The sequence below is a fragment of the Pygocentrus nattereri genome, chromosome 18 (genome assembly GCF_015220715.1).
Source record: "Pygocentrus nattereri isolate fPygNat1 chromosome 18, fPygNat1.pri, whole genome shotgun sequence".
Classification (NCBI taxonomy): Eukaryota; Metazoa; Chordata; class Actinopteri; order Characiformes; family Serrasalmidae; genus Pygocentrus; species Pygocentrus nattereri.
In genome coordinates, this window is record NC_051228.1 from 17,778,933 (window position 1) to 17,798,592 (window position 19,660).

Consider the following 19,660-nt stretch of genomic DNA (forward strand, 5'->3'; position numbering starts at 1 on the left):
TCAAGGATCCGTGTGTTGCTGGACTGATGACTCCTGCAACAGCCATCTGAACCAATGGATACCATCCTCAGCGTCTTCGACACTTTGGTTTGCTGCAAAACACACATAGAGAAATGCTGAAAATGCTTGAATTTATATTTGACATGATTTTACAGAACTACTATGTTACAATCTATTAACTGAAACTGCAGAAGCGCACAATGAAGTACTAACCAGAGTAACATTCTGCAGTGATGTCTCCACTGATTCAGTGCGAAGGTAGATGGACGCCTCGCTGATCGATGTTCCAATGCGCTGAATGAGCAGATGAGATGTTCATAAAAATTTCTAAATGGGCAATCTGGTGGCAAAAGTCTTGCAGTCCAAATGAGATTATAGCTTTACCTTGATGCAGGCCACAGCAGCCACAGTACCGAAGTGCTGAGGAGGAAGCTGTAAAATCAGTGAACACCATGAAGTTAAAATAAAAAGGCAGTAAAACAGACAGAGACGGCAGAATATATCAAATGATGAACTTGCTCCAAGAACTGAGTCTCACCTCCGGGAACAAATGATAAAATTCGTTGCTGAGCACCCACCAGTACTCAGACTCCAGCCCCTCACAGATGGTCTTGTGTTGGAGCTTCAACTCCACCAACTGCAGGAATCACGTGAAAACATCTCATTAACTTCACCATCGTCACATTCAGAATCAAACTACAAGTCAGTGAAGTGTTTGTGCTGAAAAGTGTATTATTGGCAAAATAATCAGCTGAAACGAACCTTCGTGCTGTCAAAACGTGGCTGTGAGAAGGTGTAAGCAAACATCCTGTTTGCTCTGTGCAAAGCTTGGCAGGGCTGCTACAGGGACAGAGGAGAATCAAGTGTTTAGGGACGACTGCAGTACAAATCATATATTAGTGGGAAAAAATCTTTCTTTGCATTTAATCTGTGTGAAGAGCAGAATTTTACCTCAAATCTCACCAGTACTACACAAGAAAGGGGTGGAATTAAGACCGCCTGCTGCCAGCTGAGCACAGAAACCTCCTACAGCAGAGACCAATACATGGTTAATACATGGACACTGGTGTAGTCAAGTATGAATGAACTTCATCTTCATGATCTTTAGCCATTCAAACTGATAAGTAAGAAAGACCACCTGTGGCACGGGGGCACAGCCTGAAGGTAAGATGACCAGCTTGTGTTCCTCCGTTCCTGAGGAAAAGAGTTTAAATAGTAACTGGCATGTTCAGGATCCTGAAGGGCTTTACAGTGTAAAGAGTATCTGCAGCACTGCTCAAAAACTCTCCTGAATGAAGGGCAGCTGAAGGGTCACTATGAGCTGACCGTTTGTTACTCTGGGGTCAAATTACAGAAACATCTTAACATTGAAATCTTATCTGTTTAGTATCCAAGGCAACTTTAGTTAGGACTGACTTTAGGACAAAACCTATTCCAGGACAACAGTTCATGATCTTATCCTAACTCCAGATCAGAAAACAGTATCACAGAAACATCCTGACTAGACAAATTTTCTTTCCCCCAAAAATACTGTCCCAACTTTAGAACAAAGCCAGTGTTACTCAATAGAGCCCACTGTTGGCCCACTGATGGCAAAACTGGCAGCCCAATGGCTTTTTGCTCAGCGTTTTCCAGGTGGCCAAAGAGTGGTTAAACAGAGTAAAATGTTGTTTACTTTACTTTTTCACTCACAGTCCAATTATTTCTTTTCTTTACTCTTTCTTTCATTGTCATCTGGAAATTAGTAAATCATTTTATTGTAATACAGTATCAGCAACCGTGTTGTCAACAAAATTATTTTATGTCCGGTCTAGTTATTAAAAATTTCCCCTGTAATATTTTTCTTGTTTTACTTTCAAAAATAAAAGCCTCCATGCATTTAAAATCAGTTTGTGGAGATAAAAACTAATTAGATGTTGTAAACAGGACAATAATCTGGGTGGTCTGAGGGTGGACCAGCAGTGGCTAACAGTCAACCAGGTGTTGACCATATCAAACCACTGGACCAATACATGCTTAGTATCTGGGCTGTGACAGGCAGCATAGTTCACTACTAATATAATGACGTTACATTAATTCATGCTGCAAAATTGTGATTTGACTTTTGAGATGTTTTTGTTTTTATGAATGTGCATTTAAAAATCCCAGACACAGCAGACTCGATCTACACCGTCTCCTCTTATGGACTTTGTGTGTTAATGTTGATGAAAACTCGCCTAATAAGATATTTCAGTGATGGTGGTGAATAATGAGGAGACAGAGCTGGTCGAGTGTCTGTTTATTAGGAGGAACAACGTTAGCGCTGCTGGTTAAAAACGTCTGGGAAACAGAAACTGACACCGCTCTGATAAACAGCGCCGAGCGCTTTCACTACATTCACAACTTCCAGTTTATCACACTTTAGTTTGGACCTTTTCACACCAGTAACTGCAGCAATCAGACAAACTGACTGACATTTTTCACATTATTGTCACGAAGTCTTTACGTTCCGGCCGCGCACGTGTCGTCTGTTGCTAGGTAACACCAACTGATTAGCTTTAGGCTAAAGTTAGCTAACGTTACTGACACAAAACAAGTCAAATCTGTAAAATAAGTGAATAAGAGAGCAGAAAGCTGCAGTAGTTAGTCAGCTTCTCCGTTAAGTTTTAAATACCGGCTCGGTTCGGGCTGCTGAGTGTGAAAAACGGACATTAGTGAGCTCTTTCACTACTTAAAGTTACGGTGTGAATCAGATCACGTGATCCCTCCGTATCACCCAGTCTCGGCCTGTTAAAGTCTTCAACCAGTAACTTAAATAAAAAGTGCATTTTTTAAAAGCCTTCATCCCCAAAACCCCCTCAGACCTGTTTTACACTGAAACAGGCCGTCAGCTGTAGCTGCTGCAGCTCAGAACTCGCTGTCGGGACCAGCAGCACTAAGTTTCTCTCTCCGGCCGTTTTTCTACATCAGGTGTCTCTCTTAGCGCTCTATGCTGGCAGAAATATCCGCTCGCTAACTCACCGTCGCAGCCGTCCGTCTGGGTCGCTGCATGTTCGTCCCTCGTCGTCCGCTGTCCGTCCTGGATCCGCCACCTGTAAAAAAGAAAAGCAGACGTTACAGCTGCTGCTGAGATGCCAGCGGCACAAAGAACCGCTGGCCGCAGCTGAGCGCCGAAGATGAACGCAGGAAGCTTCATCTTAAAGCAGAGTCCGGTGGTTCGTCGTGAGTGAGAGCTCAAGAGAAAGCAGCTTGATCGTTTGGGTGTCGGTGAACGACTGAACGATTTTAGACTTTCAGCCTCTTCGGGGTTCTATGGAACGTTCTTTCACCTTGGTAACGTTCTTTAGTTCAAAACATGTTTATGTTATGTGACAACAGTGTTTGTAACATACAGTCCATTATACTTCACATCTCAGCTCAGCTCAGTGAAGTCCCATCAGTGTCTTGATTTGTCACTAATTCAGCAGACACGTAGCACTGATCACGATGCAGTCTAAGGCAGATACGTTAACTACTCATTTACTGAGTTGAAGAGCTGCTTGTTGCCTAAACTTTAAACCAAATAACTCCCTATTTCAGTGGTGGACAGTAACTAAGTAAATGTAATTCGTTACTGTACTTAAGTAGGTTTTTCGGTATCTGTACTTTACTCTAGTATTTCCATTTTGGGCGACGTTTTACTTTCACTCCACTACATTTCAAAGTCAAATATCTGACTTTTACTACATTTTGAGAAATCTGTCGTTCCTTTTGATTTCTGTTTGTATAAAAACGTAACATGTCAAAATAAAAGAACCACAATGCAAAAACACCAATCAGGACACAGTGGTCACTTTGTTCTGAGCTTGTTTTGACCTGTTGGTCATACCGACCCAGTGCAGCACACGGTTCAATGTCAGTGCAGCAGTGTAAAAATTTGGGAGCACATACGTCCCTAAATGATGAACTAACCAGAATTTGTGTAAATAGACCACAGTATAGAAATATGTACACATATGCAGTTTGACTGGCATGTTTCTTTTTTTCTGATTTCATACAAACACTTTCATTTTATAGTAAATTAGTTTCAGTTAGTTTATGTTTATGAACAGAGACCTACAGATCAATATAGTAAAGGAAAACTTATTTGTGATCCTGAGTTTAAAACCAGTTTTTATTCAACTTGTAACTAATTTACAAAGTAATCTTAAACTGAAACTTTGCTTGTTTGTAAAAGTGATTTCAGAGCCACTCGGTTCTCCCTGATGGAAACTGTTTACCTTCAGTGTTTTGTGCTTATGATCATTTTAATAGACGTCAGCGTCACTAATTAATGACATTCTATTAAAAGACTGGTTGACCAAGAGAGACACTGGAGGATTTTCACCTAAAATGAGTTTAGGAGGCGAGTCTTGTTACAAAAATGATAACAGGACATCAGAGGCATAATTAACCTTTTACTACCTTTACTTTCCATACTTAAGTACATTTGAAGGCAAATTCTTTAGTACTTTTACTCAAGTTGAGGTCTAGAGTAAGGACTTCTACTTTTACTGGTGTAATATTTTATCTTGGGTCTCTCTACTTTAACTCAAGTACATGATTTGTGTACTTCGTCCACCTCTGTCCTATTTTGAGGGTAATCTAAACCAGTGAAGCTCATTCTACACATGTAAAAAAGGTCAGACTGGATAAAAAGAACAGTTTAAACTTCACATGAAACACTAACATATTAAAATGCTTGGATTCCTGTACCATAAAGGGAAACCCTGGATGGGTGACAGTCACAAGCTGAACTTGATCAGGCTTTTTTGTCTTTGACACACTTTCACATCACCTGCAGAACCACCTCTTTGTAAAACACAGATCTAGATTAACACAGTAGCTCTGTGTAAAGGTGTTTTATACTGTATTTACTGTAAAATAGATTTGGAATCAAATCAGATGTGCTGTGTCTTACAGGAAAGCTTCCCAAAAAGACAGTAAAAGACAAGATGGAGATGAACAGTGAAAACACTGAGCAGTTTGATTCACCGTACTGAACCAGTTCATGCTTCACTCTAAATCAAAACATTATGAATAAATAAGAATGTTAACCTTGGCTTTCAAATCCATGTTGTACATGTTATACCATTTTCTTTGATGTGGAGTTTGACACGTCTGTGGTGGTCATGGTTAAGTTGAATGTCTCCTTTAAGTGTAACTTAAATAACAATGTTTATTTTTCATAACGTCTTAAAGATGTTTGTTAATAATTTAGACATTTAGTTTATTCATGAAATTATTAAGATGTTCACACATGTTCAAGATTTGCTTTCAAATCTGTCATCTTGGGATATCTGACCCTTTAAGAAAGTGACCTTGGACCTCAGTGACATCACACCAGTCATATTATCTTCAGTGGACTGAAGACCTGCTGCACGTTCAGTAACTATAGATATCATCCATCTATCCATTTTCTAAGCCGCTTGTCCGTCAGGGTCGCGAGGGGGCGGGGGGCGGAAGGCAGGATACACCCTGGACAGGTTGCCAGTCCATCATAGGGCAGACAGATACTCACACACTCACACCCAGGTGTAATTCAGCATGTCCAATTGGCCTGAATGCATGTCTTTGGACTGTGGGAGGAAACCCACGCAGACACGGGGAGAACATGCAAACTCCACACAGAGGGGACCCCGGTCACCAGGCCAGGGAATTGAACCCAGGCCCTCCTCGCTGTGAGGCAACAGCGCCACCATGCTGCCCTCACAGGTAAACAAACCATCATAATTGCTTTATTATACAGAACAGTCTCAAAGACACAGCACATCGATAATGACTCATATGGTTTTCTGCTCACTCCAAATACAGTCATTAAACAAAGACATGTTTGATGTCCAAGTTCTGCTTCTTTTGTCTAGTTTTAGGGCTGCTAGGCTAACAATGCTAACAAGCATGGGAAGCAAATAGTCACCTAAATAGTTTTTGTAAATACAGGCCAAAATCTTCATTATACTTGCTTTAAATTATGTTAATAAACTGCATAAACTTGTTTATAAAACAGTTTATTGGAACTGCATGGATATATTTACACATTTAATCTTAATTTGGAACTACATTGTCATCTGGATAATGTCCTCCTTTTCTGTACTATTCCTACCTCGAACTCTAAAACTAAAACGCCACTACACAGCTATGTAGCTTCACCACAGTCATATCTCTTCAGTTAGAAGTTGCATATAAAATTTTGATAAACCTACAAAAATGAGGTGTCATATGATGCTGCAAAATTAACAGCAAAGGACTTTTATTCTAACATGTTCTTAAGAAAGAGTGGTGACCCAAAAGAGACCCCAAGTGGCCTTTATGTTCCAAGCCAAGGTCAAAGGCCCTTTCATGACTACTGAAAAACATTTTTTGAGATTCAGTTTCTCAGTCAGGTGGTTTGTCCCCAGGAAAACTACAGCCAACGCTCTAGAACCCAGACTGGGAAGCCTTTTAGTGGGATCTCAGTAAAGAGTCCATGTACATTACACAAAGCAGATTCACTGCTTAAACACAAATGTCTGAGCTGGTTAGTAGCTTGTCGTCTGATGATGAAATTAAGTAGCATCTTCTGACTCAGTCCATGGCTAAGGTGATGATGATAACTGAGATCTTGATGAGTTTGATGGCAGTGGTGATGCTGCTTCTGCTGATGAAAACAAAAATCAGATGACGACAATGTCCGGTGGTTTATGCTTGATGACTGTATCAGGAATGATCACCCTGTTCAGTCTTCCTCAGTCTAAGCATCTGAGGGAGAGGGTGGTTAACACCGGAACAAGGCTGAATATCTGCGCTGAGAAGGCGGTCCATGTCCAAATGGAGCTGAAGTTTTTGCTTCGCCAGGTTATTTTCAAATGTTCGTTTCCATGTTAATTTGTACCGCAGTTACACTCTGTACATCATTTAAGGTGGAACGGATAATTCATTTAAAATGGTGGTGATTATAAGCCTTTCGGGCTCACTCGCGCTGTTTAGCTCAAAACCAGCGAGCTGATACCAAACATGATGAAGCCAGATAAAACCAACCGAGAAACGAATCCTATGATGTGGTTATGAATGCGCTGCCTGATGCCGGAGGTCTTGTTTTATGATAGATTTGTGATAAAGTTTTGACATGAAACGACTTGTTAATCCATTTATTTTAATCCATTACATGCAGGGCATTACAGGGCAAATAGTCCTAAAACAAAACTTTTCAGATTTCCCACGATTTTACTATTTACATATAAAACCATAGAAAGCATGCGTAGGTTCACTGGTGGTTTTGGTTAGTAAATACATGGCTATATTGTGTTGTTGACATGGCAACCCCGGTTCCTGTCCAGTCTCATAGAAATGCGTTCATATACACCTTAACTGCAGCGCCTGATACGTTGCAGATCAATGTTCTGTTATACAGGGTGGGCCATTTATATGGAATACACCCAAATAAAATGGAAATGGTTTAAAATAAAATGGGAGGAAAACTTTTCAAGATGGGTGGTGACCATGAGGGCCATTTTGAAGTCGGCCATTTTGGATCCAACTTTAGTTTTTTCAATAGGAAGAGGGTCACGTGACACATCAAACTTATTGAGAATTTCACAAGGAAAACAATGGTGTGCCACGATGACCAATCCAATCTTTGCAGGAAACTGTTCCTCTAGGAATGCTCGGACCTGACACCCATAATGTGGTGGTGCACCATCTTGCTGGAAAAACTCAGGGAACATGCCAGCTTCCAAAGTGGAAGGAGGTCTCCTGATCTGACCCCCTTAGACTTTTATCTTTGGGGTCACCTGAAGGCAATTGTCTAGCACACTGACTGCTGCAGTGAATATTTTCAAGTGTTTCAAGTCTGAACATTGTCACCTGGTTAGCCTATTGCACATTATTATATTCCTTTAATTTCCAATGTTCCTAACATATTATTATTATTATTTTTATTATTATATAATTTTTTCATAAAACCTTATCAAACTTCACAGGAATGCAAACCACGTGGCAGCATGCTTACTGTTAGTATACTACACTGAACCTATGTTATGTGCATTTTTAAACATTACAGCGCAGTCTTTTGAGAAGGACTAGCATAAAAATGGAGAAATCTGATTTTGTGAACTGTGACTCAGCTCAGATCTGGCCTGCCATTAATGAGATGAAATACACTGAGGCAGCAGAGCCCAGGCTCGGCCCTGCTCCGGAATACTATATGTAAGTTGGACAGAATACAGATTCTGAATAATTCCCAATAATTTCCGGCTAGGCTAGCAGTCAGGATGGGTTGACACCCTGCTGAATAAAAACAGCATTTCATGCTGGCCTAAACTGGTTTATGCTGGTGTAGTACTGGTCTGGTTTAGCTGGTCACCTCAGCATACCAGCATCCAAAACACGACATATGCTGGTTTTGGTGGTGAGGTGACCAGCCATGCTGGCCTGTGCTGTCGTTTTAGGCCAGAATTCCCCATTTCAGGGCACATGTGGGGCTAACAAATTATGCACTAGCCAAGTGCTCAAGAACGCGAGTGCGCAGATTGGAACGCGCCCAGTGCTGCGTGTGATGCTCTGGCAGACCGCTAGAGGCCGCAAGTCTAACGTGACGTGTTCGTGTGCGCTGCCTTGCCTGCCAGTCCGGTTTCTGCTCTTCCAGGATGAATATGTTTTTCCCTTTTTAAGCAGATTCGGCGATGTTGACCACAAGAACGCACCAAAACAATACATGACCGACTCCACCAGCACAGCAGACTCGGGCGGCTGCGCTACACGGCGCAGGCTTAGACGCAAAGGGAGCGAAAGTGAAGGTCTGTACGAAACTGTGCCAGTTGGACAAAAGACGGAGAGGAGGAGGATGATGATGAAGGTGGAGATGATGATGATGATGGCTGCGGTTCCGTGTTTGAGGCTCGTAAGCTCTGAACATGTGGCTCCTGCAGCTTCTTTTTGGCCTCTTATCTCGTGTGTGTTGGCTTCCTGTTGGAACTCCGCGTTCCACCTTAAATAGTGCAGCGGTTACATTGTGCTTCAGACGCCACAATGTAAACGCTGCACCATTTAAGGTGGAACGGGAAATTTCAATAGCACCTAAAGTTCGTGTTATTAATCAGGTTTTTGGGCTCTAATATTAGAAATAGCACAACCTGGGGTGACACTGGTTGGTTATCGATTGTTCACTGGCAATTTTCTCAACTTTCTCTTTCTGTTGACTTGCCCTTTCGCAGGTCAGAGTGTCTTTAGGTGGGTGTAATCAGCCAGATGTGGCTCTGAACCTCACAACTCACCACTTTACTCATACTTAATGTATCTAAGGTGACAGATTCATCCCTCCTTCACATCATCACCATCTGACTAACCCTCGTCTATCAGTGGTGGCTTTGAATTCTACTGGAGTTTTTAAAGTTTTCAACCTTGTATTTAACTTATTTTCACAATGACACCTTTCTAGTGGTAATAAATGCTGATGTCAGTGTTTAAACTAGCTTTAAGGTCTAACAGAGGGGCATTGGAAGAAGCAGAGATTTAAAAACAGTTTTCCTGCTGGTCATTGAAGGGGAATGCCACGTAATTTTCAATATCTGCATATTTAAAGGGTTAGAGTGTAAATAGAGTTGCTCAGAGTAGATTGATGTGAAACACTCTGTTGTAGATAAACTTACCAAGCCAGAATTGTTCACAGTGGTGGTGATAGGAACCAAACGTCCAGCTCTAAAAGCTCCCTCACAAATATGTGAAATGGCTATGAATATGACACTGGTGTAAAATGTATCTTTACAATCCATTCATGGTGGAAGGATATATTGTGAGGTAAAATAGTCCCGAAAGAAAACTTAACATTTCAGATTTTTCCACTATTTGCCCATCATCAACATTCCATATAAAACTCCGAAGACACGTGTAGGTTCACTGGTGGTTTTGGATAGTAAATAAAATGTCTATATTTGTGTTGTAGCCATGGCGACCGCTGGTTCCTATCACCACCACTGTAAAAGGATCTGAACCATTTCACACCAAACCACTCTGAATCCCATCGCTCACACTGAATTTTGTAGAAAATTTGGAAAATTGGTGGAATTCCCTTTTAAATGAACAACTGCTTTCTGAAATGCTCTTCAGGTTCACCTGATCAGTGTAAGCTTTAAAACCTTTGTGTCCTCTTGACCCTCAGGGCACAGGTGCAGCGAACTGCTCTATCTCGCCTGGCCTGAAGATGAGGAAGAGTTTGGACAGTGGCTTCATCGCTGAAGTCGTGGTGCGTCTGCTGCTGCTGGCTGTGTTCCTGTAAGTCCTTTCACTTGTGCAGCGATCCAGCTGCTATAAATACAGGACACAAGTGCTAATTAAATCTACACAGTGTTTAGTGAGTTCATGTCTCGTGGTATGATGATGGGTTGTGCCTAGGAACCTGTCATTTAGATCAAGCCCAAGCTCATTGTATATACAGTTGTATGCAAAAGATTTGGCACCCCTGGTCAAATGACATCATTATGTTGTGTTGGTTTTTTAAGTGTAAATAAGTGAGTACATACTCTACATAGACACACTTCTGCACGTTTTAATGCACACTGTTTACTGTTACTGTTTATTTGCTGAATTTGACATGTTGGGGATGATAATATGGCATAAAAGTTATGCAGAAGTCATGGAACAGTTTATTTTTGTGCTTCTTTTCCCCTGAAAAAGTTAATTAAAAACCAAAATTAAATGGTGTGCAAATAATTTAAATCCTATATTTAATTGAAAATAGTACAAAGACAACATATTAGAGGTTGAAACTGTGAAATTGTATTGTTATTTGCAAAATATATGCCCTTTTTTAATTTGATGCCAGCAATGTTCCAAAAAAGTAGGGACACTTACTATTCACTAACACTATTCATCACCTCTTCTTTTAACAACACTCTGCTTTTGGGAACTGAGGAGACCAATTGCTGTAGTTTTGAGAGTGAAATATTTTGGTATTTTTGCTAAACACAGGATTTAAGCTGCTCATCGTGGTCTCCTTTGTCGTATTTTTCATTTTAAATTGTGCCAAATGTCATCAGTGGTGGCGGGTTTGGACTGTAGGCAGGCCAGTTCAGCACTCTTTTAATACGGAGCAATGCTGTTGTAATACATGCAGAATTTGGTTTGACATTGTCTTGCTGAAATAATCAAGGCCTTCCCTGAAAAATAAGTCATCTGGATGGCAGGCTTTATTGCCAAAACGTGTATATATCGTTCAGCATTAATGGTGCCTTCACAGATGTGTCAGTCACCCATACCATGTTCATTAATGCCCCCTGTTCTATAAGTCCCCTATAACATCCTGAATACTGACTTTTGAACTGCGCACAGATCACAAGCTGAGTGGTCTTTAGCACGGAGAACACAATGTCCACAATTTCCAAAAAAGATTTTCAAATGTTGATTTGTTGGACTGCAGGACACTTCTCCACTTCACCTCAGTCCATTTTAGATGAACTTCGGGCCCAGAGAAGGTGGCAGCATTTCTGGATCCTGTTTATATATGCATTCTTGTTTGCATTTAAGAGTTTTAATTAGCATTTGTGGATACAGCGAGAGACTGTTTTCATAGACAGTGGTTTTAAGAAGTGCTCCTGAGCCCATGCAGCGATTTCCACTACAGAATCATGTCTGTTTTTAATGAAGTGCCGCCTAAGGTTCCAAAGATCATGGCCAGCAAATACTGGTTTTCAGCCTTGTCCCTTGCATACAGAGATTTCTCCAGATTCTCTGAATCTTTTACTGTTATTATATACTGTAGATGATGAAAAGCAAAATGAAAAAATGAAAAGCAGGTTCTTTGTTATTTTACATTGAGAAACATTATTGTTGAATTGTTGCACTTATTTGATCATGTAGTCTTTCACAGAGTGGTGGACACCTCCTCGTCTTTACTTCTGAAAGACTTAGCCTGTCTGGGATGCTCATTTTAGACCCAGTCATGCTGTTGACCTGTTGCCAATTAACAACCTGGTGTTTTTTTAAGCATTACGCAGCTTTACCAGCCTTTTGTTGCCCCCCGTGCAAACCTTTTTGGAATATGTTGCTGGCATCAAATTTAAAATGGGCAAATATTTTTCAAAAACAATGAAATTTCTCAGTTTCAACATTTGATATATTGTCTTTGAAGCATTTTCAATCAGTTATAGAATTTAAATGATTTGCATATCATTGCATTTTGTTTTTATTTAGATTTTTCAGTGTCCCAACTTTTTTGGAAATGGGGTTATTAAATTCAGCAAATAAACCGACATTGTATACCAAAATTAACAAAATATGCAACCTGACCAGCAGTTTTCAAACTACTGTATATGACTGTAGGTAAACAGTGTGGTTTACGTGTTGACATGGACACAACAGAAAACAGGACAGTAAAAGTGTTTTTTTTTTTTTTTTAATAATACACTTTTCCACTGCCAGATGATGGATACTGTATCTGAGCACCTGTGCTGAATTCGTTGAGATACCGTATGGTGCTGCAAATAGTGCAGACCATTGATTGGTGGGGAAAAAGTGTATCCGTTTGGAGCATTTTTGTTTACAGCCTATTTCACAAATTCCATTCATTTTCTGCATAGAGAATTCCAGCATCGACCCGCAGTTCCTAATAAGAGCGTGAAGCTGAATACAAAACGACAACTTTATAGGCCTTCTTTATAGGACTTCTTAAGTTATACACTGCTAATAAACAGAACTGCGGCGCCTGTATTTGTCATTTATTGTTTAGCATATCAGTGGATAACTGAAAAGCTGTCCCTGAATATTAGTCTGTATTAATATTGCTCTGTAAGGACAAACCCAACAGCCCCAGTATCTCAAGGTTCCATGACTTGTAACAACAGCAGAACCCTCTATGCTCATATGTGTTGGGGTTTAAGCTTTCATTACCTGTAACTATACTAGCCTCGTAGCTCCAGAGCTAAAACTAAAGAAGCAAACTTCAGAAACCAAACACATCTTGGCTGACTTGAATACATTTGGGATAAACTATGTGAATTAGATTTTTTACTGAACTGTCACTTTAAGGAACTGATTAGGTGGCTGTTGTGTTTTCAGAGTGACCGAGGAGCTGACTCCGTTCAGCCGCGAGATCCAGCCGGAGGAGCTGTGGCTCTATAAGTTCCGGCATGTGAAAAACGACCGCGTTCCCACCTCACTCATGTTCGTAAGTGGGTTCCTGCCTTTATTCCCGTTGATCTGTTTGGTGAAAGAGACTAAAGGTCCTCTGGACAGTGTAAATTGCTGTGGATGATTTCTCTGTGTTCAGTTTTTCTATCTTTGCTGTAGAGCATCGCTCTCTTCACACCACTTGTCACCATCCTACTGTTTGCACTCCTGAAGCAGACCGAAAAGGGGGATGTCAAAGAGGCTTCGCTGGGTGAGTCACGCACTGCCAAAGAGAAAGCACATTACATTGGAGATACAAGTAGGCCTGGGTGTCATTTGGCCATTTTCAATAGTGATACTGATGTGATAGCAGTTCATTTTTCTAGTGACAATCAAGACACAATTTATTCATATCAATTTCATCTTCCACATTTCTTGCCCCTCCACATTAATCAATCCACCAGAAAACTGTAGTTAAAGCAGCACTGTGTAATATTTTTTGTTTATACCGACTGAAGTAGCCTTACAAGTCAGAGGCTTTGGGTCGGGAGTTTTTCACGAGTCTTCACTTATTAAAATCACACACAGACTCAAAAAGAAGGCTCGATATTTAGGCCTCAAATGATCTTAAAATCAACATCATACTGATGAAGATATGGTGACAGTAGTATTGACAGTAATTCACTCACATCCTCAGAAGACACGCCCTTCACCAAGTTTAGACAAAGATCTCTTATGATGCCCTTTAAACGCTCCTCCTAAAGTCAGAGTCATCTGCTTGTGGGGGTCCGAAGTAAAACTAACATTACGAAATGTTCTTTGCTGCAATAACCTATTACATGTTGGGGGGGGCATGTCATTTCTCATACACACAGATTCACTCCTTGGAAAATATGATAATTGTGAGGCGAATGCAGAAGAGACGAGGATATGGAGCAGCATAGGCAGCATCCGAGTTTGAACAGTTTAGATGCTCGTCAATTCTTCGAGCACAAGACCAGTATGAGACTGTCATAAGGTTAAGAAAACATTTAAGAACATAATGTTTTCAAGTATTCTTAAGAAAAAATAAGAATTCTTAAGAAGTTATTAGGAAAATAGCAGTTTTTCATATCTTATGAATCTTAACACAAAATAAATATTTCAGGTGATTTTCTTTCTTAAGATACTTTTGTGAGTCCTGCCCCTGATTCTGATATCTGGTGCAGCATGAAATCTCACTGTCTAATGTTGTAAAGAAGGTCATATAACGTAATTTATCAGCTGATCCTTAAACTGCTGTCTTTGTGTGATGTTGTTTGGGTCCCAGCACTACCTCTGCCATCTTCTGCGAGTCACACTTACTCATAAGCCACTTCTCTGACACTAATATGTTTACAGTACTTCCATCCATCCATCCATCCATCCATCCATCCATCCATCCATCATCTTCCGCTTCTCCGGAGTTCGGGTCGTGGAGGCAGCATCCTAAGCAATGAGGCTCAGACCTCCGGTTCTCTAGCCACTTCCACTAGCTCTCCAAGGGGGATTCCGAGGCGCTCCCAGGCCAGCTGGGCGATATAGTCCCGCCAGCGTGTCCTGGGTCTTCCCCGGGGTCTCTTCCCAGGTGGACATGCCTGTTTCACCTCCCGAGGGAGGCGTCCAGGAGGCATCCTAACCAGATGCCCGAACCACCTCAGCTGGCTCCTCTTGATGTGAAGAAGCAGCGGCTCTACTCCGAGTCCCTCCCGGATGACCGAACTTCTCACCCTATCTCTAAGGGAGAGTCCAGACACCCTGCAGAGGAAACTAATTTCGGCCGCTTGTATTCGGGATCTCGTTCTTTTGGTCATTACCCAAAGCTCATGACCATAGGTGAGGGTGGGAACGTAGATCAACCAGTAAATCGAGAGCCTTGGCTCAGCTCTTTCTTTACCACAACAGACCGGTAAAGAGCCCGCATCACTGCTGACCCAGCACCAAACCGCCTGTCAATCTCCCGCTCCCTTGTACCATCACTCGTGAACAAGACCCCGAGATACTTGAACTCCTCCACTTGAGGCAAGAGCCTCAACCCTGACCCAGAGAGGGCTCTCTGCCCTTTTTTGCCTTACTTGAGTTATCTCAGTTACTTATTTCATGTTTAGTTGTTGAAAGACATCATGTGTATTTTAGCTTTTTACTCTCCAGTGCAAAAAATCTCATAATGAGTGCTGTATCAGTATTAAACTTGTCTTTTGGGTGGATGTTTCCTCAGCTATGACCTTGACTCTGGTACTGAATGGAGTTTTCACTAACGCTGTGAAGCTTGCTGTGGGAAGGTGAGTGCTGAGACTTTAATCCAACCCCTCTGACCCCATAACCACCAGTAAAAAGAGCATTTATCTGTAGTTTACAGGACCGTATCCTGGAAAACTGAATTCTACACACTTATTACAAGCTTTTGCTAATGAACTTGAGAATATAGGAAAACTCATCTGGTCATTAAACCCACTAGTACTGAACCTGCTGTTTTCTCTGAGGTCTCTCTCCCGTTTTCACTGACCCTCTACTAAGGCTTAATTTTCTCTGACTGAGGCTTTTCTCCACTTTACAGTGAGCCAGCTTTCATCTGTTCTTTTCCTCCAGGCCACGTCCTGATTTCTTCTACCGCTGTTTCCCGGATGGTCAGATGAACCCAGAGCTGCGCTGCAGCGGTGATCCGGAAGTGGTTATGGAGGGCAGGAAGAGTTTTCCCAGCGGACATTCATCATGTAATTACACATTCTCATTTTCACATTACATTGGGTTCTAGGAACACAGACCTTGTGCTCACTGACCTCTTTATTAGAAACTCCTACCTTGTGCTTCCATTAACTGGTCACTTTATTAGAAACTCCTACCTTGTGCTTCCATTAACTGGTCACTTTATTAGAAACACCTACCTTGTGCTTCCTTTAACTGCACACATATGGCGGGTGGGCAGCGCCCGGGGAGCAGTTGGGGATGAAGGACACCTCAGTCATGTACTGTTGGCTCTGGGGATCGAACCTTTCGGTCATAAGGCTGGTTCCCTAACCTCCAGCCCATGACTGCCCCCTTGTGCTTCCTTTAACTGCACGCTTTATTATACACACCTACCTTGTGCTTCCACTAACTGGTCACTTTATTAGAAACACCTACCTTGACAGTGTGGCCAGTGAAATATGAAGGCAGTGATACAGTTTCTGGTAATGTGACTGTATTGAGCTGTGCTGTTTGACTATGTGTTCTGCTCTATGCTCAGTTGCGTTCGCTGGTCTGGGTTTCACAGCGCTGTATATTGCGGGGAAGCTGCACTGTTTCAGTCCAGCTGGCCGGGGAAAAGCCTGGAGGCTGTGTGGCTTCCTCACTCCGCTCCTCTTCGCCATCATGATCGCCCTGTCCAGAACCTGCGACTACAAACACCACTGGCAAGGTAAAGACTCCATACAGTATTTACACTGAACCCCTTTCACACACACACTTTTACCTGGGAAAGTATCTCTGATTGAAAAGTGTGAACACAAGCTAATGTAGAGCTGGGCAGTATCACAATATTGATCATTATCGTGAAAAATTACATCACAGTATGTCACAATATGCTTTTCTGAGCATATAATGGATATTGTCAGTATTTAAGAGTCATTTAAAATGTAAAATTAAAAGTACCTTTTAAATAAAACAACTTGAGTAAAAGTACAAAAGTATAATGTCAAAAAACTGCTTAAGTACTGAGAATCTTACAGGACTGCAGTGCAATGTCTTAGTAAATCCAGTAAATCTGTAAATTAGTTTATTTACTAGTAAATTAGTAAATCTGTGAGCATTTTCTGGGTTTGGTCTGAAATAAAAATCTAAAGCTCTAAAATCTAAAATGTGACCAATCAAAAAGCAGTACAGATGTTGTTGACAGCAAAACAGAATTAAACACAGAAAAGGAGTTGGTACATTAGTATGACTTGAAATTATTCATCATAGTACAAATCCATTAATACTTTACTGAAACATATGCATTTGAATAAAATGTAACTAATGGCAACCCACCTCTGATATTACATTTGGCCGTATTGCCCACCTCTATGTTGATGTGGCAATTAATTGATAAGAGATCCAGTACAATAATTGGAAATTACCTGGAGTGTGAACAGAAACCGAAACATTTTTGTAAACACAGCAATGTCTAGATTACAGCTGACAAAGGGTTTCTGTAACTGTTTAGCGTTTTGAATAAAAACGTCACAGGAATTAATTTTGTACACATTTCTAAAGAGAAGTAGAAAAAAAATCTACACTGCATACCCGCTACTGCGCAAAAGTGGCTCAGCACGATTTGCTTTTTACAGTCATTTTTTTTAACTTTCAAGAGGAAATAAAATCACTATATTTTTGTATATGATCCAGAAATGAAGGAGCTGTTTATTCTGAGAACCTTCGCGGCAAAGATGAATGCCTGAATCATAGTAAGGTCTAAGGGCTGCATGTGTGAACAGCATAAAACCTGAACATTACTGTTAAAAATATCCTGACAATGTCCCAGCTTTTGAGTCTGAAACAGGCTTTTGAAGCTACAAGTGTATATTTAATGTGATAGTTTGTAAACAGAGTGATTCAGAGCGGTTTGCTGTGAAATGGTTCAGATTTCTTTACAGTGGTGGTGATAGGAACCAGGGGTCACCATGACCACAACACAAATATAGACATTTTATTTACTATCCAAAACCACCAGTGAACCTGCATGTCTCTTCTGAATTTTATATGGAATGTTGATGATGGGAGAATAGCGGAAAATTCTAAATAATACATTTTCTGTGGGGACTGTTTTGCCTCACAACACCCTGCATGTATTCCTCTAGTTTAAGTTCTAAAACTATCATAATGTAATAACTTTCTGTGAGGGAGCGTTTAGAGGTGGACGTCTGGTTCCTTTCACCACCACTGTGAACAAGTCTGACTCGAAGTTTCTTGAGAACTGTGTTTACATTTCAGCTGTTCTATTATGCATGAATTTTGAAAAATTAGTGCAGTTCCCCTTTAACAACGCTACACAGTTTGATCTCCGACACCAAACGTGTCTTAGCTGGTTGATTTCATTCGGGGTTATGTAAATATTGTTATGTTATGTATGTTATGTAAATTCTTTATTGCTATTGCCATAAAGATACAGTATCTGAGTTATTTTGACCCTGACGCTGTGTTGCATCTCTGTGTGGTTCCGGCAGATGTGTTGGTGGGGTCTCTGCTGGGATTGGCCTTCTCGTACCTGTGTTACCGTCAATATTACCCCGCGCTGAGTGAATCAGACTGCCACAGACCGCTCAGGCTCAGAGAGACAACACCATCTTTGCAGAACCGCAAACAGGCTAACACAAGCTACCTCTTGCCTCTATAGAACCCCAACTATATTAGCCCCTAGAACCCATATGATGGAATTTATTGGAATACGTTGTCAGTGTTTTACGAAGTTCTAAGAAATATGTTCTGCATTTTGATGCATTTTTAATATATTACATTTTGTATGGGTTGAAATCATGAACTGTAAGGGCGTTTGCAGAGTGGCCAAGTAGGCCTCAGGCATTGCCCACAACCTAATGCTGCCAGTTTCTTTCCTGTGTTGCCTGTGACCTACAAGGACCAATTTCTGTTTTGGAATGTTAGACATTAAAACAACTCATGTTTCCAGGCTTCTCACACAAACATGTTCTTTTATAGCTACTGTGGTGAGGTTGGACAAGTTTTAAAGAACACACATCAAACCTAATGAGAAACTGTAGAACAGACTCAGTTTATATCACAACACCTACATTTAGAGGCAGTTATTCATTCAACCTAAACTGAAACTAGAGTAGACTGTGCATATCACAGTATCTACATTTAGAGTGGGGATCTTCACCAGCGTTCTGTAAAGTTTGTTCAACTTCACAACAATAGATAGGAAGTAACATGTTAGTGGGTGGAGCCTGGATGAGACAGTTGCGTATTGTAGAAAGTAGTCTTTCAGATTTGTTAGTGGACTCTGAACCTTCTGGCCTTTCTGTTTTAAATAAGTGAAAAACATGTGTGCTGGTTGTGTGGAACCTAAATTTGCACCATTGTAAAAATATTTCTCCATACCTCAGTGGTTGAGATGTAAACAGAGTGATTCAGTGGTTCAGATTTTTTACAGTGGTGGTGATAGGAACCAGGGGTCACCATGACCAAATATTAATTTAGAGGTGGACGTTTGGTTCCTATCACCACCACTGTGAACAATTCTGATTTGGTAAGTTTCTCTAGAACTGAGCATTTCATATCAAACCACTCTGAACGACTCTGTTTACATCTCAACTGTTCAATTATGCAGAGAAATTTGAAAAATTGGTGGAATTCGCCCTGTAAGGATGTGTGTGTGTGTGTGTGTGTGTGTGTGTGTGTGTGTGTACAGTATAAATGTCCCTTGGTCGCTGTGTTTATGAAAATGTATGTCAATAAAGATTATTACAGCCCGTCTTATGAATGGTTCTTGCATCATTAGTGCATGTTGGGAATTTTCTTTTACATCATCATGAGGTAATCCATTTGCCCTCTCAACTAGTACGATTTAGAGATTAATGGACATCATACAGTT

At 40.9% G+C, this 19,660-nt stretch overlaps 1 protein-coding gene and 2 long non-coding RNA genes across 4 annotated transcripts; 1 reads left to right on the plus strand and 2 right to left on the minus strand.

The window, feature by feature from the left end:
- Positions 1 to 278: 278 nt before the first annotated feature.
- On the minus strand, positions 279 to 630 carry LOC119265952. The gene is made up of 3 exons (XR_005131785.1): positions 539 to 630; positions 385 to 432; positions 279 to 294 (listed from the first exon to the last, which is right to left on the minus strand). It is a non-coding gene; the product is annotated as an uncharacterized LOC119265952 (long non-coding RNA).
- Positions 631 to 960: 330 nt separating this feature from the next.
- LOC119265971 lies at positions 961 to 3,063 on the minus strand. The gene is made up of 3 exons (XR_005131797.1): positions 3,001 to 3,063; positions 1,139 to 1,194; positions 961 to 1,026 (listed from the first exon to the last, which is right to left on the minus strand). It is a non-coding gene; the product is annotated as an uncharacterized LOC119265971 (long non-coding RNA).
- Positions 3,064 to 8,557: 5,494 nt separating this feature from the next.
- On the plus strand, positions 8,558 to 19,268 carry plpp5 (phospholipid phosphatase 5). Of its 2 annotated transcripts, none has more exons than XM_017719467.2 (8): positions 8,558 to 8,875; positions 10,133 to 10,245; positions 13,027 to 13,135; positions 13,258 to 13,348; positions 15,314 to 15,377; positions 15,685 to 15,809; positions 16,322 to 16,492; positions 18,276 to 19,268. In XM_017719467.2, the coding sequence occupies exons 1-8, from the start codon at positions 8,690 to 8,692 to the stop codon at positions 18,443 to 18,445; spliced, it is 1,029 nt and encodes a 342-aa protein (XP_017574956.1). In that variant the 5' UTR covers positions 8,558 to 8,689; the 3' UTR covers positions 18,446 to 19,268. The 2 variants fall into 2 exon arrangements, with proteins under 2 accessions (XP_017574956.1, XP_017574959.1); XM_017719470.2 differs by having other exon boundaries at positions 8,634 to 8,771.
- The last annotated feature ends 392 nt before the right edge of the window (positions 19,269 to 19,660 follow it).

Coding starts and splice junctions, on each gene's coding strand:
- plpp5 (XM_017719467.2), top strand. CDS start 8,690: ATGACCGACTCCACCAGCACAGCAGACTCGGGCGGCTGCGCTACACGG. Junction 8,876..10,132: donor CGGTTCCGTGTTTGAGGCTC/GTAAGCTCTGAA, acceptor CTTGACCCTCAG/GGCACAGGTGCAGCGAACTG. Junction 16,493..18,275: donor CTACAAACACCACTGGCAAG/GTAAAGACTCCA, acceptor TGGTTCCGGCAG/ATGTGTTGGTGGGGTCTCTG.